We start from the raw sequence: 21,033 nt of genomic DNA, 5'->3' as shown, positions 1-21,033 counted from the left end.
TTTCTACTCAGTAGGTAAAGTAAATAGATACCATGCACCTGTTAAAAGACTACAAAGAAATTATGGCATTTGCAGGTAAATGAATGGAGTTGGAGAATATCATGCTAAGCCAAGTAAGCCAATCCCCCCAAACCAAAAGCTGAATATTCTCTCTGATAAGTGGATGCTGATCCATAATAAGGGTGGGGGTGGGGATGGAGGAATTTTGATGGAGTAAATGGGAGGGAATGGTGGGGAGGGGGAATGGGGGCAGGAAAGATGGTGGAATGAGATGGATATCATTACCCTAAATTACATGTATGACTGAACATATGGTGGGACACTACATTGTGTATATCCAGAGAAATGAAAAGTTATGCTGCAACTGTGTACGATAAATCAAAATGCATTCTGTTCTCATATATACCTAATTATAATTAATTAATTAATTAATTAATTTTTTTTTAAAGGGCAGGAAGAACAGAAGAAACACAACTGGTCAACAAATATATATAAATATATCAATTAAGAGAAATACAAATTAAAACTACACTAAGATTCCATCTCACTCCAGTCAGAATGGCAATTATCAAGAACACAAGTAACAATAAACACTGGTGAGGATGTGTGGGAAAAGGTACACTTTTACACTGTTGGTGAAACTGCAAATTGGTGCAACTACTCTGGAAAGCAGTATGGAGATTCCTCAGAAAACTGGAATGAAACCACCATTTGACCCAGTTATCTCATTCCTCGGTTTATACCCAAAGAACTTAAAATTAGCACACTACAGTGACACGACCACATCAATGTTTATAGCAGCTCAATTCATAATAGCTAAACTATGGAATCAGTTTAGGTGCCCTTCAACAGATGAATGGATAAAGAAAATGTGGCACAATTACACAATGGAATACTACTCAGCTATAAAGAGAAATGAAATTATGGAATTTTCCAGTAATTAGATGGAACAGGATATCATGCTAAGTGAAATAAGCCAATCCCAAAGAACCAAAGGCCAAATGTTTTTTCTGATATGCAGATGCTAAATCACAATAAGGGGGTGGGAGAGTAGGGAAGATTAGAAGTACTTTGGATTACACAAGGGAGAATGAAGGGAAGGGAAATGAGAATAGGAAAGAAAGAATGAATCAAACATTAATTTCCTGTGTTTACCAATGTAATTCCACATCATGTACAACAACAAGAATGGGAAGTTACACTCCTTATACATATAATGTGTCAAAATATATTCTACTGTCATGTATAACTAGTAAAAACAATAAAATCAAAAAGAGCCGTAAGTTACAGTGCTATGTTCAAACCATCTTAACCTGTTAAGTTCAAGACATATCATATGAATTCATACAAGTGATTTTTAGTATGAAAAAAGAACAAAAGTAGCATAGCTATACCAGGTAGTTTTATAATATTTTTTGTAAGAATCATGCTTAGAATACTAAACATCTGCAATTCACTATGCTCTTTTTGAGATTCAGAATTATTAAGGTTATCAAATTTTTCTAAAATCTGAATTATTTGGTAAAATTACATAATTAAGAACTGTTTTCCAAATAAAGGCATTACTATGATGAATATCAACAACACCTTGATCAATTATACTCAATTGCTTCACAAGATATTTCTCTGAGAGCCCTACTATCTTGAAGTCCCACATAAATCCTAAGGGAGAAAACATCATGTAAACAAAGGAAAACTGTCTCCTTCCCTTTCATTCTTTTCAAGCACAATCAGAACAAATTTTATCTGAAACTTGAGTTAAAAAAAAATAGGTTAGTAATAAAAGGCAGACTGCTCCAGTACCAATACAAAAAGCTTATGCCCAAATACTGAATTTTAAATAGTATTATTCTTAAAAAAAAAAAAAAAAAAACACAGGGCTCCTTGGCGAACTAGCTGATGGGCTGAGACAGAAGTAATGTAAGATAAAGCTGGAATATGTTGTTGTTCTGGAAAGTACTTTTAAAATGATGGTGGCTCCTCAAAAAAAATTAAAAGACAGAATTACTCATACATATAGTTCCACAATCTCACTTCTGGGTATACATCCAAAAGAACTGAAATCAGGATCTTAAAGAGATCTTTGCACTCCCACATTTGTTGTATTACAATTCACAATAATAAAAAAGTAGAAGTAATACTGATGTACATCAACAGATGAGCAGATTAAATGTGGTATATAAACACATTAGAATACCATTCAGGCTTAATAACAATAAAAAAGAGGAAATACTGTCACAGACTACAACACAGATGAAACTTGAGAACAATGCTTAGTAAAATAAATTATTTGTGAAAAGAAAAATACATGATTCACTTTTATGAGGTATCTATAAAGTACTTAAACTCTATAAAGTACTTAACACACAGTAGAATGGTGGTTGCCAGAGAGTGGTGGTTGGAGAAAAGGAAAAGAGGAGATGGCTATAGTTTCAGTCTTGCAAGAAGACAAAATTCTAGAGAGCTACTGACAATAATGTGTATACAGTCAATACTACTGTACTGCACAATTAAAAATGTTGAGATGAAACATTTATATTATGTGGTTTTCATCACAATTAAAAAAGATGGGGGACTGGGATTATGGCTCAGTAGTAGAGCACTACTGAGCATGTGTGAGGTCCTGGGTTCAATTTTCAGCATCACATAAAGAAAAAAATACAGGTATTGTGTCCATCTACAACAACAACAAAAAAAGGTATTTAAAAGATGGGGCATGTGAAAAGGATAGAAAAGTCAACTAAAAGATGGTTTTGGGGGCTGGGATTATGGCTCAGTGGTAGAGCACTCATCTAGCATGTGCAAGGCCCTGGGTTCAATCCTCAGCACCACATAAAAATAAATAAATGAGATAAAGGTATTGAGTCCAACTACAACTTAAAAAAAAAAAAAAAGATGGTTTTCTATGTCAAATATTTGACAAATCCTGCAACAGTAATCATAAGGAGATATAACCTCTAGAATAAAATAAACATCCATGCATACTGTTGTAAGTAAATAATTTATTAAGTGAACAGGGGAGAAGGGATAGCACTTCCTTACAAAATTCCAATTAATAAACACAGCAAGAGTGACAGAAAAAAGCATCAACATTAATAACTGCATTGATTATGTAAAATGAACCTGGGTACAAGATATTATTCTTTTTCTAAGTCTGAAATTATTTCAAAGTGAACAGTAAAAAATAAGACAGAAGAGTACAACACAAAAAGTACTGTATAAGAATTAGGAAACCAAATTCTATTCTTTCTAAATAGAAAGATATATAACTTGGAGCAACAAAAAAAATGCTGAACAAAAAGGATCCAGTATTGCTGAATTTTCAGTGAGACACCTGGATAGAAAGAGGAAATGTTGGGAGTGGGGAACACTATGTAGAAAGAAATCCAAAAACAGCTTTTTTTTAATTCAAATAAAATAAACTTTGAAAATCTATGAAACATATTTAGTTACTATCTGCACACTAGTGAAATCTACGTGGCACAGAAGGACTTTTTCTATATTCTAGGAATAACACAGTAGCTAAACAAAAGCAATATTACATATTTTCACAAAATATAAAAACCAAGTTATCACAGTCAATTCAAAAATAAAAATAAACAGAAACAAAAAAATCTGAACAGAGGCTACATTAATTACAGACAGCCTCTAATTTTATTTCTACTTAAAAACCTTAAAAGTCTGATGGATTTCTAATGCTCAAAATTATAAGTGAAATGCTAAAACAATACCATTCTACCAAAAATATAATAAATGATTTCAAATCAAACCTAATGACAAGTTTATAACACCATGAATGAAGAGTTTGGAAAGTCTATGTTGGAGTTCAGTAAAAAAAAATTACAGATCTGCATTATTACATTCTTTCCAATTCTAAATTTTTTGCACACCACACTTAAAGAGTAGAAAACAAACTGAAAGAAAATTCTTTGTTCATCATAGATAACTCTAAAAATAAGTAGACCCCGAATCTTTAAATAGCTGTTGATAACTTTAAACTGAAACATTAAAACACCTACCAGCTATGCTTCCCAAGTTTAAATTACTATGATCTTTGCCATTTTCTGTCCACCTACCCTTTCCAACCATTCTAAAAACAATAAAAATAAAACATCTATGACCTTTTACAATGATAGTAGGTTCCCACTAGTCTAAATAATCTTCGGACTGAAAAACAATATTTTATATGGACTCCCTTTAAAAAAAAAGACACATTAATATGCTTGGCAAGGATCAAATAACAGCTTAACAACCATGTTAGTAATGGAGTAGACTGTATATAGGTGAGTACAAAATCTAAATGGATATTATTTCAGTAAAATTAAGTTACTAAAGTTTGAAACCCCTAACAAGAAGTTCTCTTTAACTAGGGAGTACATCCATAGCAAACAAGGAAGAGTTGAAAGAAAAAAACAAAATACTCATATCATCTGTTTTATAAATTTTTTTTGACATTCTCCCAAAGTGAAGTAGACTATCCATTCTTAAACTAAGACAACAGTTAATACAGTAACATTGGAAAAGCTACAACTACAAGGAATCTTATATATTATCTGGTTCAAAGGATCTTATTGTCCAAAATACAAAGACCAGAAATCATGAGTATTATCTAAGGTCACCGGGTTGAATGGGGGAGGGGAGTGTCAAACAAAAACTAAGGTAGGGTCCAATACTATAAAATGTTTCAATAGGTCTGCGGTTGTAGCTCAGGATAGGGCACCTGCCTCACACAAGTGAGGCACTGGGATCAATGCTCAGCACTGCATATATATAAATAAAAATAAAGTTCCAGGGCTGGGGTTGTGGCTCAATGGCAGAGAGCTTGCCTCCCACATGTGAGGCATTGGGTTCAATCATAAGTACACATAAAAACAAAACAAAATAAAGGTAATGTGGCCATATATTATTTTATTTTATTTTTTTAAATATTTAGTTTTTAGTTGTAGTTGGACACAATACTTTTATTTTATTTATTTTTATGTGGTGCTGAGGATCAAACCCAGGGCCTAACACGTGCTAAGTGAGTGCTCCACCGCTGAACCACAACCCCAGCCCCCCATCTATAATTTTAAAATATATATTTTTAAAAATTTAAAGACTTTTTTAAATTAAAAAAAAAATAAAGGTCCATTGACAACTTAAAAAACTGTTTCAATAAAATTTAGATACCAGCTCAGAGGCCAAGTCAGGAGGATCAAAGTTCAAAACCTGCCTCAGCAATAGCAAAGCTTTGCAACTCAGTGAGACCCTGTCTCTAAATAAAATACAAAATAGGGCTGGGGATGTGGCTTAGTGATTGCGTGCCCCTTAGTTCAATGTCCAGTATCAAAAATTTAAAAAAGATTTAGAGATTACCACTCTTTACTACTAAATACTGTTATAAATTGCTACAAAAGTAGGACATTAAAAACAATATTCTTTTCCTTCAGGAGTTACAAAAACCAAAGGAATAAAGTATTTTAAAAATAACCACATTGAAACTAAAAACACTGGGCTGGGGATGTGGCTCAAGCGGTAGCGCGCTCGCCTGGCGTGCGTGCGGCCCGGGTTCGATCCTCAGCACCACATACAAACAAAGATGTTGTGCCCGCCGATAACTAAAAAAATAAAAATAAAAAAACACTGACTCACGTTGGGGAGACAGCCTCTGGTGTCTCCAGAATTTTCCTATTAAAAAAAAAAAAAAGAAAGAAAGAAACTAAAAACACTTCCACAAATATTCAATGGTTTTACATTAAACATGAATTAAAAAAGTATAACAGTAGTACACTTTATTTGTTGACCTTTTTGGGGGGTTTGGGGTTATATATTTATTTATTTTATTTTTTGTGTTACTGGAGACTGAATCCATGGCCTTGCACATACTAGGTAAACACTCTGCCAATGAGCTACATCCCCAGCCCAACAGTTCATTTTAAAAAATGGTTCAAAGGCAAGTTCAAACTTGATCACTAAAGTGCTAAGTCTTAACTTGTATCTGATTATCTTAATTTTACGAAACTATCCAAAAACTCCTAATTGAGGCAAAGCATTTTGTTTGGTGAGGCTCTAGGGTTTGCCATGGCAGTTCAGGACAGCATAATTACACCTATCGTCAAGTAAGTTTCTCTGATTATATACTTGAAATTTTAAAAAAAAAGAGCTAGGATAAGCAGAGTGAAAAATGAGACAATAGCATATAACTGAATGATGTACTGCTTTGGTTACTGAGGTTATAACAAGTTAAATGATGCTGTGATAACTGTATATAAAAGGAATTCACAAATTCATTTTCATGAGATACATTCCCACCAAAAAAACCTGCAAAATGATATAATACAACAACACCATATTCAAAACTCAATGAATACAGGTCTGCAATCAAAGTACTCTGGTGACAAATCTAATGATAAAGTTTATCAATCATTTTGTGATCATATGACATAAAGATGGGGGAAGAATACATATTCACACACATACATATGTGTGGTAAAATAGCAGAAATGGACAAAAGATTCAGAAGCTGAAGTTCACTATCTCAGAGATTTCTCAAACTGAAAGTATAATCAATTTTAAGGAAGACTGAATGTTATGAACTGGCCAAGATTCAAAAGGATTTCTTGTTGATACTTGCTATATAATCAGAAAAACTTATCTCAACAATAGATAATTGTTACTATTATTTAAGAAAATTAATCCTAGAAATCAACAGTAGGAAAAATCATAAAAAGATCCTTGTGTGTTTTGACAGACTTTCACAATATGCCAGCTAAAGATTCCAGACAAAGAAATTCCTTCAAAAAGAAATCTGAATACTTGGGAAACAAATTTCCTTATTAGGGTATTGATAAAACAGAGGAAGTTGTCATCAGAGGAAAATGTAGCCCTGCAATTTCAGGCTTAGAATATGAAACAGAACATTCACCAAATGCCAAGTTTTTTCAGCACACATCATAGACAATAATACACTCTTTATTCAAAAATTCTTGGCATTAAAAGTTCTAATAATCTGTCTGTTTCCCAACAAAGTTGTGCCAGGTGTAATTAGATTTGCACATAACTACCTATGAATATTATATCCTCTAAAGTAAGGAAACTTATATTAACAGAGATTTTGAATAAATCCTCAAGATCTTAAAGTAGACTTGAAAAGCTCTCTTTTTACCTGTAACTGCCGGGTGCTGCAGCACTGTCAGCAAAGTTCAGAAATAATGGGGTGGGAGAAAGAAGATTTAACATGAATTTTTTTTTCAGTTAAAGTGGAATACAATGAGAAAAGCATCCTCAAGAAAATACAAGCAAGCTAACAATTACCAATAACATTTCTTTGCTATTGGAAAGCAGTACTGTAGATCCTAGGTACAACAGATGTTTTGGGCAGAAAAAAATGACTAAATGAGAATGTTCTTAAGATGCATTTTATTCTGAGTACTGTAGGGTCATGCAAAATAAAGGCTTCCACTAGCAGAAAAGTGTTCTTCCTGTTAATACAGGAGGCCCTAGAGCACTAATAAAAACTAGAAGGTGCTGGAACACAACACAAAAAAAGTAAACTAGAAAGTTTGTTTGTAAAAGGCAATGAAATCATTTCAATGTAATGAAAAACAAACAGAAACAAGTACCAGTCAATACCTTCTAAATAACACCTAGAGATAAGTGGCCAATATCAGCTGACAAGTGAAGACATATCTTCACATATACATTTTTATATTAAAGCAGCATATCCACCATCTTTTTTTTTATTGTGACATCATTAGCAATGCCCTAGGTATAGCTTCTCTTTCCAAAAACTGATGTTACTTACATCTGAGGTAAATCTATTAATTCTTTCTAAAACCCTATAACAATAAGTGAAACAGTCAAGTTTGAAATCCACAGTTCCCCATTCCTTTACCCTGATAACCGAATTCTTAGATCTAAACCCTAATATAGCCAGCATTTAGCCACATGGCTACCTATAAAAAGAGAAAGGAAGAAGCTGATCCAAGGCATCCCCACCAAGGAAACAATAACCTGAGTGAATGAGCATTCTGAACTCTTCCCAAGGGCTCCACTCAAAACATAAGAGCCTTACACTGCCATACAATAATTCACATAACAATTCACCAAACAACTCCTTTTCTTCTCACGTGTACTATTAACACATACATAGCAGTCTGTTCCCATATAAAAATTTGAAGTCTTCTAGAAAAGGACAGGGTTACCACAATCACAACCTGATACTCTTTTACAGTCCCATTCCATTCATGGTCATGACAAAGCTGTAAGGGACTACTTCTTGAGGTAAAAAAGTGGGGTTTTTGTTGTTGTTGTTGTTTGTTGACTGTTGGTTGGTTGGCTGTAGTTTATTTTTCCCAGGGTTACTTTACCACCAAGCTATACTCTGGCCCTTTCTATTTATTTATTTCTTTAGACAGGGTTTCACTGAGTTGCCAAGGCCGTCCTTGAACTTGTGATCCTCCTGTCAGTCTCCCCCATCACTGGAATTACAAGTGTGTACCACTGCACATGGCTTAAAAGCATTTTAAAAATTGTATTTCTTTCAAAAAGTTTACAAATTCAATATTTTCGGCCTACAACCAAGTAAAAAAGAGATGAAACGGTGGTGACAGTTGTTCCCATAATTGCTACTATTCTCAGGATGAAAAACTTAAGTTTTTCTCAAATTACACAAGATTAATTTAGATGAAGAGCTTTGCTTTCTTTAGTTTGTCATGTACAGGCAATTTTACTCATTGTAGAGAAGAGAACAAGTAATAATATCTGCTCTACTATTTCCTAGAGCCTATGAAAGGAAAACAACAAAAGTTTTTGTTAAACTAGTTAAAGTTCATCAGAATCTCCAGGAGAAACAATAAGGGGAAGTCCTATGTATATAGTTTAATGAAAGTATATTCACCACTAACACCAAACAACCTGTCATTAAGAAGACAAATAACAAACAGTTATGTGCTAGAAATCTGGAAGAAAAATAAGGTAGGTTAAGGATGCCGGTTCCACTTAGGGAAGAAGGAAAGAAGAGGTGAGGGATCAATGACACCACTGTTCACTTATACAGGTCAATTCAAAAAGACAGAACAAGGAGGCCACAAGGAATACTAATTTTAAGACCTGTTCTTGGGCTGAGGATGTGGTTCAAGCGGTAACGCGCTCGCCTGGCATGCGCGGGGCGCTGGGTTGGATCCTCAGCACCACATAAAATAAAATAAAGATGTTGTGCCCACCGAAAACTGAAAAATAAATATTAAAAAAAATTCTCTCTCTCTCTCTCTTTAAAAAAAAAAAAGACCTGTTCTCACTGTGAACTAAAGAAAATAAATTCTGTTTAATATTTTATATTGTTAAATGAATATTCATTTTTAATCACTGCTACTCAGAACCTAAACTCTTTTCTTTTTCTGACTCCCTCCTTAAAAAGTTGTGATATGGGGGCTGGGATGTGGCTCAAGCGGTAGCGCGCTCGCCTGGCTTGCGTGCGGCCCGGGTTCGATCCTCAGCACCACATACAAACAAAGATGTTGTGTCCGCCAAATACTAAAAAATAAATATTAAAAAAAAATTCTCTCTCTCTCTACCTCTATCTCTCTCACTCTCTCTTTAAAAAAAAAAAAAAAAGTTGTGATATGGAATAAATTGCTATATATAAAGTATTAAATATACCTAAAGTGGGGAAAATAAGACTTGAGAATTTCCCATTAAGAAATAATGCTTTTATTTTCAAGCTAATCAAAAAGTTATAAGAAGCTTAAAAAAAAGACTAAATGTGGAATTTTAAAAATCCCTATGAGATAATAAATCAAGTGTTCTTTCCTGATGTAAATTTCATTGCTACAGACATGCTTCTAGTACACTTGGGCTTTAAACTGTTTTCCTAATGGTAACACATTCAAATATGGTCCACGGCTGAGGAACAACACACAATAGTGAACTGGCTGGAATTAGGTGGGTAATTTGTACTCAAGCTGATCCAAATTAAGTTAACAGCGTATCTGAAAAGTAAATCCATCACCTGTGTCTCATTAGCACTGTCCTCCAAGATTCAAACACTAACTTGGATTTAAGAAGGAGGTAAGGAAGTACAGTGAAACACAACAGGGAGAAATTTTATATAGTTAGTATATACAGGATTTTCTGTTAATGGAAACCAGGTGCAAAAATAAGAGATGCCATTTTCAGTGTCTGGGCCTGGTGGAATACTAATGGATTTCTTCTATTCCAACTTTCCACTCTGGAAGAAAATCCCTTTAATTCATTATTCCCTCAGAGTTCCTAGAGCATCACAGAACCACCTTTCTAAAATAACTGGTCTAGAGCCTAAATTTTCTATATGTAAGATATGTGCAGTGGCTCCCTGAAGAGCCATTCAAGGCCCTTCCTTACACGAGAAGGAGGAAGTCATGCATCCCTCAAAGGAAAAATAAGATTCTAACTCTGTCTTAAGTTTGTGATACATGAAACCTTTGACACAGCCTAACTCAAACTGTGAATTTTAAATGTTACATCAATATCAAGGATATATTTACAAACCACTGTGATAAAATATTCATTACTGGTTATTTTCACCATAATTCTATCTGATTGCCACAAACAACTTTACCACTTGGTAAATATTTTTCCTAAGCTTTGGTTAATTAATCTCTCCCCCATACAGTCCACAAATTAATTTAAAAAGTGTTTATATGTAACCACTTAATATTTAATATATTTCACCTCCTGCCTTTATACCAGTAACACCAACAAAAGTTACATACACATATGGGCTTTATTTTCCCAAATTAGGACAGCCAGCTCTTCCAGTAACAGAATAAAATTTTAGTTTGCTAAAACTGCCTATTGGAAATTCAGGACATGGCTTTATCCAAAATGAGGACAATCACATTAGCTTTTAAGACTAGAAATAAATGAACCTCCCTTTCTCATACCAGCCTAACCTGGAAATCATGGGACTAGGTGGAAGATAATACATTATCCCTAGAAACATGAAATCAAGTAAAACTTCTAAAAGACACCTTCCGTACCCCAGAAAACTATTAAGAGGCCAGAGTATCTGCACCAAATTACTACCAAGTCAAAAACATACAAAACTGGTTTTAAAGTGAAAAAGTAAGAAACAAACCTCAATTTTGTCTGTTTTGGCATCTCCCCAGTATATTTTGCTTTCATCATAATCCAAGGCTAAACCATTTGGCCAACCAAGAGAAGTATTAACCATCACTACTCGATCAGAACCATCCAGAGCTGCTCGCTCAATTTTCGGGATTTCTCCCCAGTCAGTCCAATACATGTACCTGCAGAAGTATACAGAAATTGAACCTAAAATAGAAAATAGAAGTGATATCCACAACACATATTACACTGCTATCATGAGTCAATGCCATAGAAGGAAAAGGAAATAACACATACATAGTCTTCACATGTGAAGATTATGTTTAAGAAACTTATAATAGAAGTAGATAAGCTTGTAGGGAATGTTCAGATAGAACACTGTTTCTACACTGATTCTGAAAATGCTTCCCAATAAGATTCCATATTTATTCATGATTTTTTTAAAAATATTGTGTGCCTCTTCCCATGAACTTTCTTGATGCTTATCATTCTCTGACAAAAAAGTTATCCTAGTAGGAATATCCAGATGACAAAATGAATTCGTCTAATTCTCCCTGAAAAGCCAAGTCATTCCTGTGGCTTCTGGATGATTATTGGTATACAATGAGGTATAATAATTTGTCACTATGTTCATCCCCAGAATGAATCCCACAATAACATTTGGAAGTATGTAGAAAGTTGTGCTACCTCAGACCAAAGTCCGGGTGGTATGCTCCCCGCCCCCCCAAAAATGGAGTAAAGCTATATGGCCTCACAAGGTTTTAGAAACCAAATCATTCATATATTTGGAGAAATATGAAGTAAGATAATATTTTTACCATAAATACTGAAATGGAATGAAATTAAATCTTCAACAGGAAGGGAAAGAATTCTGAAAATAATTTCTTTCCACATTTTTCATGGTCATGATGCAATCTGAGCAAAATCTGCAGACAACACCCAAAGTCAGCAAATATGGACTTAATTTAGAAAGATAAATTATTTAAGACATCTGAGGCAAAAAAAAAAAAAAACCCTAGAAATTCTCTAACTTGAGATTTTATTCCAATCATTATATTCTAAAAACAGCCATTAAAAAACTATTTATTAAAACTAACATAAACTTTATGTATTTCACATTGTCTGAGTTGATGTTTTTAGATGCCTGTAGGAAACACAAACACCAGACATATTTACTATCAGCAGAGTTTCTTACCCAACCATAGGATCTAATACAATAGCCCGGGGTTCTTCTAAGTCCTCTGAAATCAAGATTTTCCTCATGGTTCCATTGAGCCGTGTCACTTCTATCCGATCAGTACCAGTATCAGTCCAGTAAAGATTTCGTGCAACCCAGTCAACAGCAATACCATCAGGGTGGGCAATTTGAGCAGTAACCACAAACTGACTGCTAGATCCATCTATGAAGGAGCGGCGTATAGCTCTCACTTCATCATCAGTCCAGTAAATATAGCCTTCCACAGGATCATAATCTATGGCAATAGCATGACGGATGTCTTCTAACTGCAGAACAATGTCTGTAAAATCTGGTGTATCCAAAGAAATACGTCTCAAATCTGTCCTGCGGGCTAAAAGTAATAATTCAGTAGCACCTAAAACAACAAAGTGAAATGAAAGGAAAAAAAAAATCACTTGAAAGCCACAGCCAAAATTTAGCCTCTCTAAAGAAAGAACGCAGAACTTCTTTAAGAAATATAAAATACATGAGTACAAAAGGAAATTAGTTCTCTTTAAAGTAGAAATGAAAACTAACACAATGAAATAGAAAGAGTTATTTGAGGTCAAGCTCTATAATGGCTAACCTCTCCAAATAAAGAATTGGACGAATTAATGAAAACACTTCCTGGTTTCATTAATTAGATACTCAGCTATCTAATTACTTATTAAATGTAATCAAAAATGACTAAGTAATTTCTGAGTAGCTAAATATTTAAAGGAAGAAGGAGATGTAGGATACAGAGCCTTTGTTCAAGAAGCATGTTTTGAAAGCTACAGAAATCTAGGACAAAAATCTTTGAGTTCAATGTGAATGTTATAAAATTGGATTACAGTATTGTGATGGTTAAACAACTCTGTAATTTATTAAAAATCACTGAATAATACACCTGAAATTGAAGAATTTTATGGAATATGAATTAGATCTTAATAAAGCAGTCTTAACAAAGAAATACAAGGCAACACCTGACATAACTAAGGACAAGAGAAGTTTGGAGAAGGAAAAAGCAATGAAGAGAGGGAACCAGATAAACATAATACTGTGTTTAAGAGTAAGAGTAGTGTGTGTGGGGTGGGGGGGAGGTAGCAAGAGTAGTGAATCCAATTTGATTCAAGTAGCTATACAAACTTAAGCAAAATATAGACTCTCTCTAGCCTCATTTCTACATTTAAATGTCATAAGGTCGCTGTGAAAATTAAAGGAGATAAATATAAAACTCAGGAAGATACTAAGCATATAAGTACTCAATAAAAATCAGGATGGTACTATTAAAAAGTGAATAAAAATTTAAAATTTTTATTTCATTGAATTTTAAATGGGATTTATTTACGAACTGTTTTTAACCTAAATTAGGATTCAATAAAAGATAACTGGGAATGAGAAAATTAAGCTCACTGTTTTCATTTTTTGTGTTCAAGTAAACCACCACCAATCATGTAACTACAAAACACTAATTAAAAATAATAAGCAAAATGACAACTAAAAGAGCAAGAAAAAATTCCTAACCCACCCACCCCCAAAAAAAGTGTCCAAAAGAAAATACGGGTACATAAACTTCAAGCATCCATCTGGAATTATATTTGTAAAAACTTAGAGGAATGACACCTCTCAACATAACATCAGCTATTTAACTCCAGAGCTAATTACAAATGAACTCTAACATGGAGAAAGAATATCCCAAAATGCCATATATCAAGTACAAACTAGGAATACTATACAATTCACTGGTCCTGCTGACTGCCAAAAGAAACCAATCAAAACTCAGCAAATGAATAAGTCATAAAGCTGTTAATATGGGTATTATGATCAAAACATAATAGCTAACTTCAGTCTACTCTACCTGACAAATGTATGCCTAAAATTCAAAACTGTTAAACATGTACATCTGCAAAAACTGTGAGGCAGTAGACAGAACACAATTGCTAAAATAAATCCTCTGTTTTAAAGTCAAGCTACATTTTTAAACAAAAAAGCAACGTTACAAAAACCTTTTGTTTTAAATTGAAACCAAATTATTGTTTGCCATGGAAACTATCAGACTACAGTCAGCCTGCTTCACCTTTGACTATGAGGACAATTTATCAATGCCAAGTCATAACAAACATCTAGTACATGAACTCAATTCCATTTTTCTGACTCCCTGACCTCCTTGCCAGGAACTCTCTATTGCGCTGAAATAAAGGCTTCTGCTTTTCATAGTTAAATAAAGAAGCCACTGCTAAACATAACAATTTTTTTTACCAGGTCTTGCTGGTTCCTAGAGAACCAGATGGTAATCCATAGGGTGAAGAATAATATTCTCATTAAGAAGAAAAAGAGAAGAACGGTGTTCTTCCAAATCAGAAGTCCCTTGAAATGTCCTAAATCAGTATACTTCTCCAACATGCTCTCTCTATATAGGGAATTAAGAATAAGTAAGGAGAAGAGGCAAAGTGTAATATGGAATTTTTTTCTTCTTCTGGAAGTACTTCTCTAACATTAAAAATGCAATTAAAAATATCATTCAACCATTGTTAGAAAATATATTTATTCCATGATATTCTTTATAGCTAAACGGTTTAATAAACATTTTTTCCTTTATAGAGGCTCTTTACTTACAAGTGCCACCTATAGTTAAAAATGTATTTAATGAGATATAATACTCAATTCCCATAGTAATTAGCTATGATATCAGTAACTATGAAACCTGACAGAAAAGAAATAGTACCTATCTTTTCCCAAAATAGTACATTTCTTAAAATATTAAAACTGATTAAATAGTATTCAAAAGATGCCATAAAACACTCCTGTTATATAACCATTTGTGAGTAACTAGTCTCCCAAAGCACTATAACATGTAGAGTTTACTATAGAGAAATAAATCATAAAGAATCTCAATTGCTGGGCTGGGGTTGTGGCTCAGTGGTAAAGCACTTACCTAACACATGTGAGGCCCTGGGTTCAATCCTCAGCACCACATAAAAATAAATAAGTAAAATAAAGGTATTGTGTCCAACTACACTAAAAAATAAATATTAAAAAAAAAAGAATCTCAATTGCTGTCTTAAAATGTTTTCCTTCTTACCATCTTTGCAGGTTTTTCCATTCTCCAGGAGTTTCACCCCAGTAGGGCAAGCACACTGATAAAAAGGCTTGACTGGAGACATCAAACACAAATGGGAACAACCACCATTATCAATTCCACATGGATTTGTAGCTGTCAAATATAAATCACAATGATTAAGGATGACCTCCCAGACTCTCAGTACACAAATGTTAACAACTATAACATGAAAAACTGTGATAAACCACAATTATTACCAAATGTCATCCAGGTGCTTGACTACCAAACCATCTGCAAGGAATTAATCATTGAGAATTTACTTAGCACTTTAGATCCAAAAAGTAATAAACAAAAAGTAAAGTAGGAGATCCTCACAATCTAATCAGTAAGGTAAAATCAACAATAAAACAAGGAAATTAAATGCAATCTTGCACATTATATGTAAGTATACAGTCAAACATGAAATAAGTCACTGAAGTTTAAATAACTGAGGAAAAGCTTCATGGAGTATAGAGGACATGGCAGGAGCCTGCAAGACAGGAAGTACAGGACATTTCAAATGTATTAAATTCCTATGAACAGAATCTTGGGGGCCATACACTGAGTAAGGTATGAGGTGAATAATACAGTTGGAAGTTATGATTTCCATTGACTAATAGTAACTAAAGATTAATGAGCATACAGGATAGGAACACACTGCGATAGAAGGTACTGAAAGCCAAGAAAAGGAGAATGTTGAAAAGCTGTTCCTTGGAAAGATTAACAGAAGAGAGAGCAGAATTGATTAAAAGAGGAAAAAAATTAAAGCAGAAAAAACCAATCAGTAAATTTGTAGAAACTATAGAAATGAATGTCAAATAATATTCAAATTAAAAAATTCAACATAAGATGCATACCAATGGAATATGAGCGAAAAGAGGAGAGTAACATCAAAGACAACTGCAAATTTTCAAACTAGTAAAACTAAAAGATCAACAGCGACATTAAAAACACACACACACACACACAGAGGAAAAATTTCTCCTTAGGGTGACCAAGAGAATAAAAATTTCACAAGTGACTAAACATTTTCTTTCTTTCTTTTTTTTTTTTTTAAACAAAAGAGTAATTCACAATACAGTTTTAAATATTTTTATGGGCTCATGATCATGAGATTCCAATATAACACATCCAGTATTTGACTAACTCCCCCTAAATGGAGAGAGCTAATACAAAGAAACACATAACCCAAAAGCTTTTCATTTTTGGTTACAGAACACAATCTGAAATATATTCAGACACATGCCAGACATCTATTTACACACAAGTGCCAAACACTTAACATTCTCATATTCCTTTTAAGCCTAATTCCATTCCTCTCTTACAAGAGGTCATTGTCAACAGACACAGCCCAAGTCATCGTAAAAGGTGACCAAAAATAGAAGCAAAACTAAATTTAAAGGTGGGGGAGGAGGTAGGGAGATATGCAGGGAATTGTTTATTCAGGTACTTCATTCAGCAAAATTGAGGTGCTTAAATTTACCAACTAGAATAACAGTGTTTTCCATTCAAGAAAAGTGTTTTTTAAATGCTCGCACATGAATACATGCAAGCGCCCACAGAGAAATAAAATGAACAAGAAATACATTTGTGTATAAGCATAGCAAATGAGTTATCTCAATTTTTTTTATGCACCTCCACTACCTCTACCCCAAACAACGTGCAGGGTAATAACAGTGATAGATATAAGGATACAAATGATTTAGGTTATTGTTTAACCTGAATTACATTTCAATGTTTTCCCTTTTTAAATATTTTCCTACTACCTTCAGATATGTCCTTTCTCCTGACTCTCACTAAAGCCAGACATCCAAGAGCTACAAAGCTATTCCAACTTACAATTTAAAAATTAAGATCACTTACCATTTGGCTGCCTCTGCTGGCTGAAGGCATGTATATCCATGGGAGAGAAGATGTTAGAATGGATTTCACGAAGACCCTCGCCAGTATACTTGTTGCAAGCCAAAATGGAATGTGTGTTCCAGTCAGTCCAGTACAATGTGTCCTCAAATAACGTCAAGGCAAAAGGATGTGGAAGAGAACCTTTAACCACTGCCTGTCTATTAATGCAAAAAGAAAAACTCACTTTTAATTTTTCTTCTTTTATCATAACATCCTCACTTCCATTAAAATGGTCTTTGTCCACATTAACACACACAAATCTTAAGCATATATCTTTAAGTCAAATATATCTATGGAAAACAATTCACCTGATAAATTCAGATGATGTTCAAAAACCCCAATCAAGCTGGATGTAGTGGTACACACCTATAATCCAAGTGGCTTGGGAGGCTGAAGCAGGAGGCCACAAGTTCAAAACCAACATCAGCAATTTAGTGAAGCCATAAGTAACTTGGTGACACCCTGTCTCAAAATTAAAAATAAAAATAAAAAGGGGTAGGGATGTGGCTTAGTGGTTAAGTGCCCCTGGGTTCAATCCCTGGCATGAAAACAAAACAAAAACCAACCAAGCACATCAGAATGGTTTCTAACATGGCAGCAGGTCCCGAGTTCACTATAAGCCAACTGATATAGAAAGCCCAAGTACAAGCACCGAGGCTATCAATTTCCACTCTCAACTACTATCTCTGGACTCGCATCTTCCATTCTTTTATATATCATCAGAAGGAAAAAGGTGAGCAGTAAGGAAAATCCCAAGGGTGACAACTGGGATTGTGATTTAAGTAGACTTAAATCAGCCAACAGACAGATATTTCTTCCTGATGTGGAAGAACAAAGAATCTGAGCCCATTTCTTTCATCACTTCTTATAGTTTTAATAACTGGTAGTGCAAATATAGATAAAACAAAAATGGCACTCAGGAAGAAAACCCAAAAACCTCCAGCAAAAGATCATTTAAGTTTGCTTTTTTGCTATATTGTTATTTAATCTCCCAATTCAGGCAGTCTAAAGGAAGTCCTAAAAGGATATGGTCATGAGACAAAGGAGACCCAGAATTGCTGGGAGCCATTAGCCAAGTAGGTATGACAATTTCCTTGCCAGCGTACCCCATGTTGCTGACATGTTGCAGCGACATTGAATGTAGGTGACCTTGCTCAAGGACCAAGGCAGATTAGGGTGTTCCCGGTTTTAAGATAATCGTGTTTAGGGCGTTCCCAGTTTAGGTTCCAGGTTTAAGGTTTAAGATTATTCCTCCTGGGAATAGGGCGTATCCTGCAGCCTGAGTTCCCCTTGAGTTCTCACGGGATTCAGACAGTATATTTTGGAGATAGAAGCCCAGTGGAGGTGGATTTGGGCAGAGAACGTGGATTTCCCCAGAACGTGTTTGTAGACGGCTGGTGTGAGTTCGGGAATAAAGAGTTGCTGTTTGAATCTACAAGCTGTGTGGTGGCTCGTGATTGAGTGCCCAGCCAGACTGCGGCATTTGTGCCCAGCCAGACTGTGGCACAGAATTTATGTAAGCAATACATATTATATAAAAGGAAAAGAGCATTTAGGAATCAAGACACAGAACTTTGCAAAGTGTCAGTTACATAATTAGTAAATGTTCTAGAATAATGAATAAATCATGCTTTGTCTAAATAATATTCAAGAAAATAAATGCTTTAATATTTTTATAACCTCAGATTTTCTTCTAAGTCTACCCTAGGAAAAGAGGGAGAATATAAGCTAATGAAGAAAAATAATAATCACATGTCTAAAGGAAGATAATTGAATTTTTAGATCCATGAGGTTTCTTGCTTATCTCTAATATCTACCAGACTACTAATATATTAAATTCAAGAGCAATAACATAATTGAGGGGACGTGCTAGGAATTTAACCCAGGGGCATTCTACTACTGAGCTACATCCAAAGTCTTTTTTTTTTTTTGAGACAGTATCTTACTAAGTTGCTGAGGCTGGCCACAAACTTGTGATCCTTCCTGTCTCAGCCTTCTGAGCTGCTATGATTATAGGTGTATACCACTGCTCCCAGCAAACTTTTTATTTAAGCAAAAAATAGTATCTGTTATTGTACATGGGATGATCCAAGTCTAAAGTGTCATAAATTCAGGCCAGATTTATTTTTAAAAAAATTGAATATAGGTTAGCATGATTAGTTTACCAAACAAACTTTATATTTTGGAACTTCATATCACTCTGACAGCCCATACCACCAAAATTTTCTCCTTTTATTTACCTTATTCTCTATTCCCCAGCATGTAACTTTTCCCTCTTCTTTCCCTAAAAGAACTGTTACAACACAGGGGCTTGTTTCCTCTTTTAAAATGGACAGTTATTATGTTAATTAAAGTAACTAGGTTATTTACAATAGTAATATCATAACTTAAGTCCAATTTTAAATATTTTACACTAAAGCCTTCCAAAATTCTTTATGGGAAGACAAAGAACTCTGAGAAGATGCCAAGACAGGCATGTAATATCAATGAAAAACAAAGAATAAATACTTAGTTATTTAGCAGTTCATCAACTATCCTTAAAAACTGCAAATGGTGGGCTGGGGTTGAGCGCTTGCCTACGGATGTCCTGGGTTCAATTCTCAACACTGCATATAAATAAATGAATAAAGATTCATCAACAACTAAACAAATTTTTAAAAACTGCAAATGGCATATTCAGATCTTTGAAATTTTCTGGAGGAGAGAAAATAGGTCTAAGTCCTTTGTATCTTTTTTTTTTTTTTTAATGGGAGCAGATACTGGGGATTTAACTCAGGAACACTCAATCACTGAACCACATCCCCAGCCCTATTTTGTATCTTATTTAGAGACAGGATCTCACTAAATTACTTAGTGCCTCACTTTTGCTGAGGCTGGCTCTTAACTCACAATGCTCCTGTCTCAGTTTCCCCAACCGCTGAGATTACAGGCATGCACCACCTGGCTCCTTTGTATACCTCTAAATAATGTTAAAATTTACTCTACTGGGCTGGCCTGGTGGCACATGCCTGTAATTCCAGCAGCTTGGGAGGCTGAGGCAGGAGGATCACAACTGCAAAGCCAGCCTCAGCAATGTAGCAAAATCCTAAGCAACCTAGTGGGCAAGTTGGGGGCGGGGGGGGGGGGGGGGGGGGGCGTTGGGCTTGTGGCTCAGAGGTAGAGTGCTCGCCTAGCATGTGCAAGGCCCTGGGTTCAATCCTTAGCACTACATTAAAAACAAACAAACAAATAAATAAAAGGTATTGTGTCCAACTACAACTAAAAAATAAAATATTAAAAAATAACAACAAAAAGGGCTGGGGATGTGGCTCAGTGGTTAAGACCCTGGGTTAAATCCCTGATACCAAAATAAATAAATAAATAAAAATCACTATACTGAATTAAACATAGGAAAACAGATAGGACAAGCAAAATGCCTCCCTAAAAGCTATTATTCTTATCATACTGATCTGAAAGTACAGAATTCTATAAACCAGATAAGTTTAAATGCTCCCTGACACTACTTACATCATTTCTGCTAGAACTTTTTAAGACTGTTTTCATCATCTGTAAATAGAAGATAATAAAGTATCTTCACTGAATCACTATCACTCACTAAATCACAACAAATGCAAAAGCCATTCCATATTATGTTTGTTACTAACATTTCACAAATGATACATCAATTTCAGGATATACATTTTTAATATTTTAATATTTCTGATAAGGCTAACATTTTATAATGTAAACATTTCAAGAAGTAATCTCT

General features: G+C 34.4%; 1 protein-coding gene across 3 annotated transcripts in view; it reads right to left on the bottom strand.

The window, feature by feature from the left end:
• The window catches only part of Lrp6 (LDL receptor related protein 6), a 190,762-nt gene that overhangs the window by 91,732 nt on the left and 77,997 nt on the right, over positions 1 to 21,033 (bottom strand). For all 3 annotated transcript variants that reach the window (XM_071610133.1, XM_027955944.2, XM_071610134.1), the window contains exons 4-7: positions 17,247 to 17,443; positions 15,366 to 15,497; positions 12,281 to 12,677; positions 11,096 to 11,267 (exon numbers count right to left, since the gene is read on the bottom strand). In XM_071610133.1, coding sequence (XP_071466234.1) covers positions 11,096 to 11,267; positions 12,281 to 12,677; positions 15,366 to 15,497; positions 17,247 to 17,443 — 898 coding nt within the window. The remainder of the gene's footprint in view (positions 1 to 11,095; positions 11,268 to 12,280; positions 12,678 to 15,365; positions 15,498 to 17,246; positions 17,444 to 21,033) is intronic.

This window comes from Marmota flaviventris, chromosome 3, assembly GCF_047511675.1.
Source record: "Marmota flaviventris isolate mMarFla1 chromosome 3, mMarFla1.hap1, whole genome shotgun sequence".
In the NCBI taxonomy this organism is placed as follows: domain Eukaryota; kingdom Metazoa; phylum Chordata; class Mammalia; order Rodentia; family Sciuridae; genus Marmota; species Marmota flaviventris.
The sequence above is the reverse complement of the archived record's forward strand: the minus strand, read 5'-3'. Positions and strand labels throughout refer to the sequence as shown.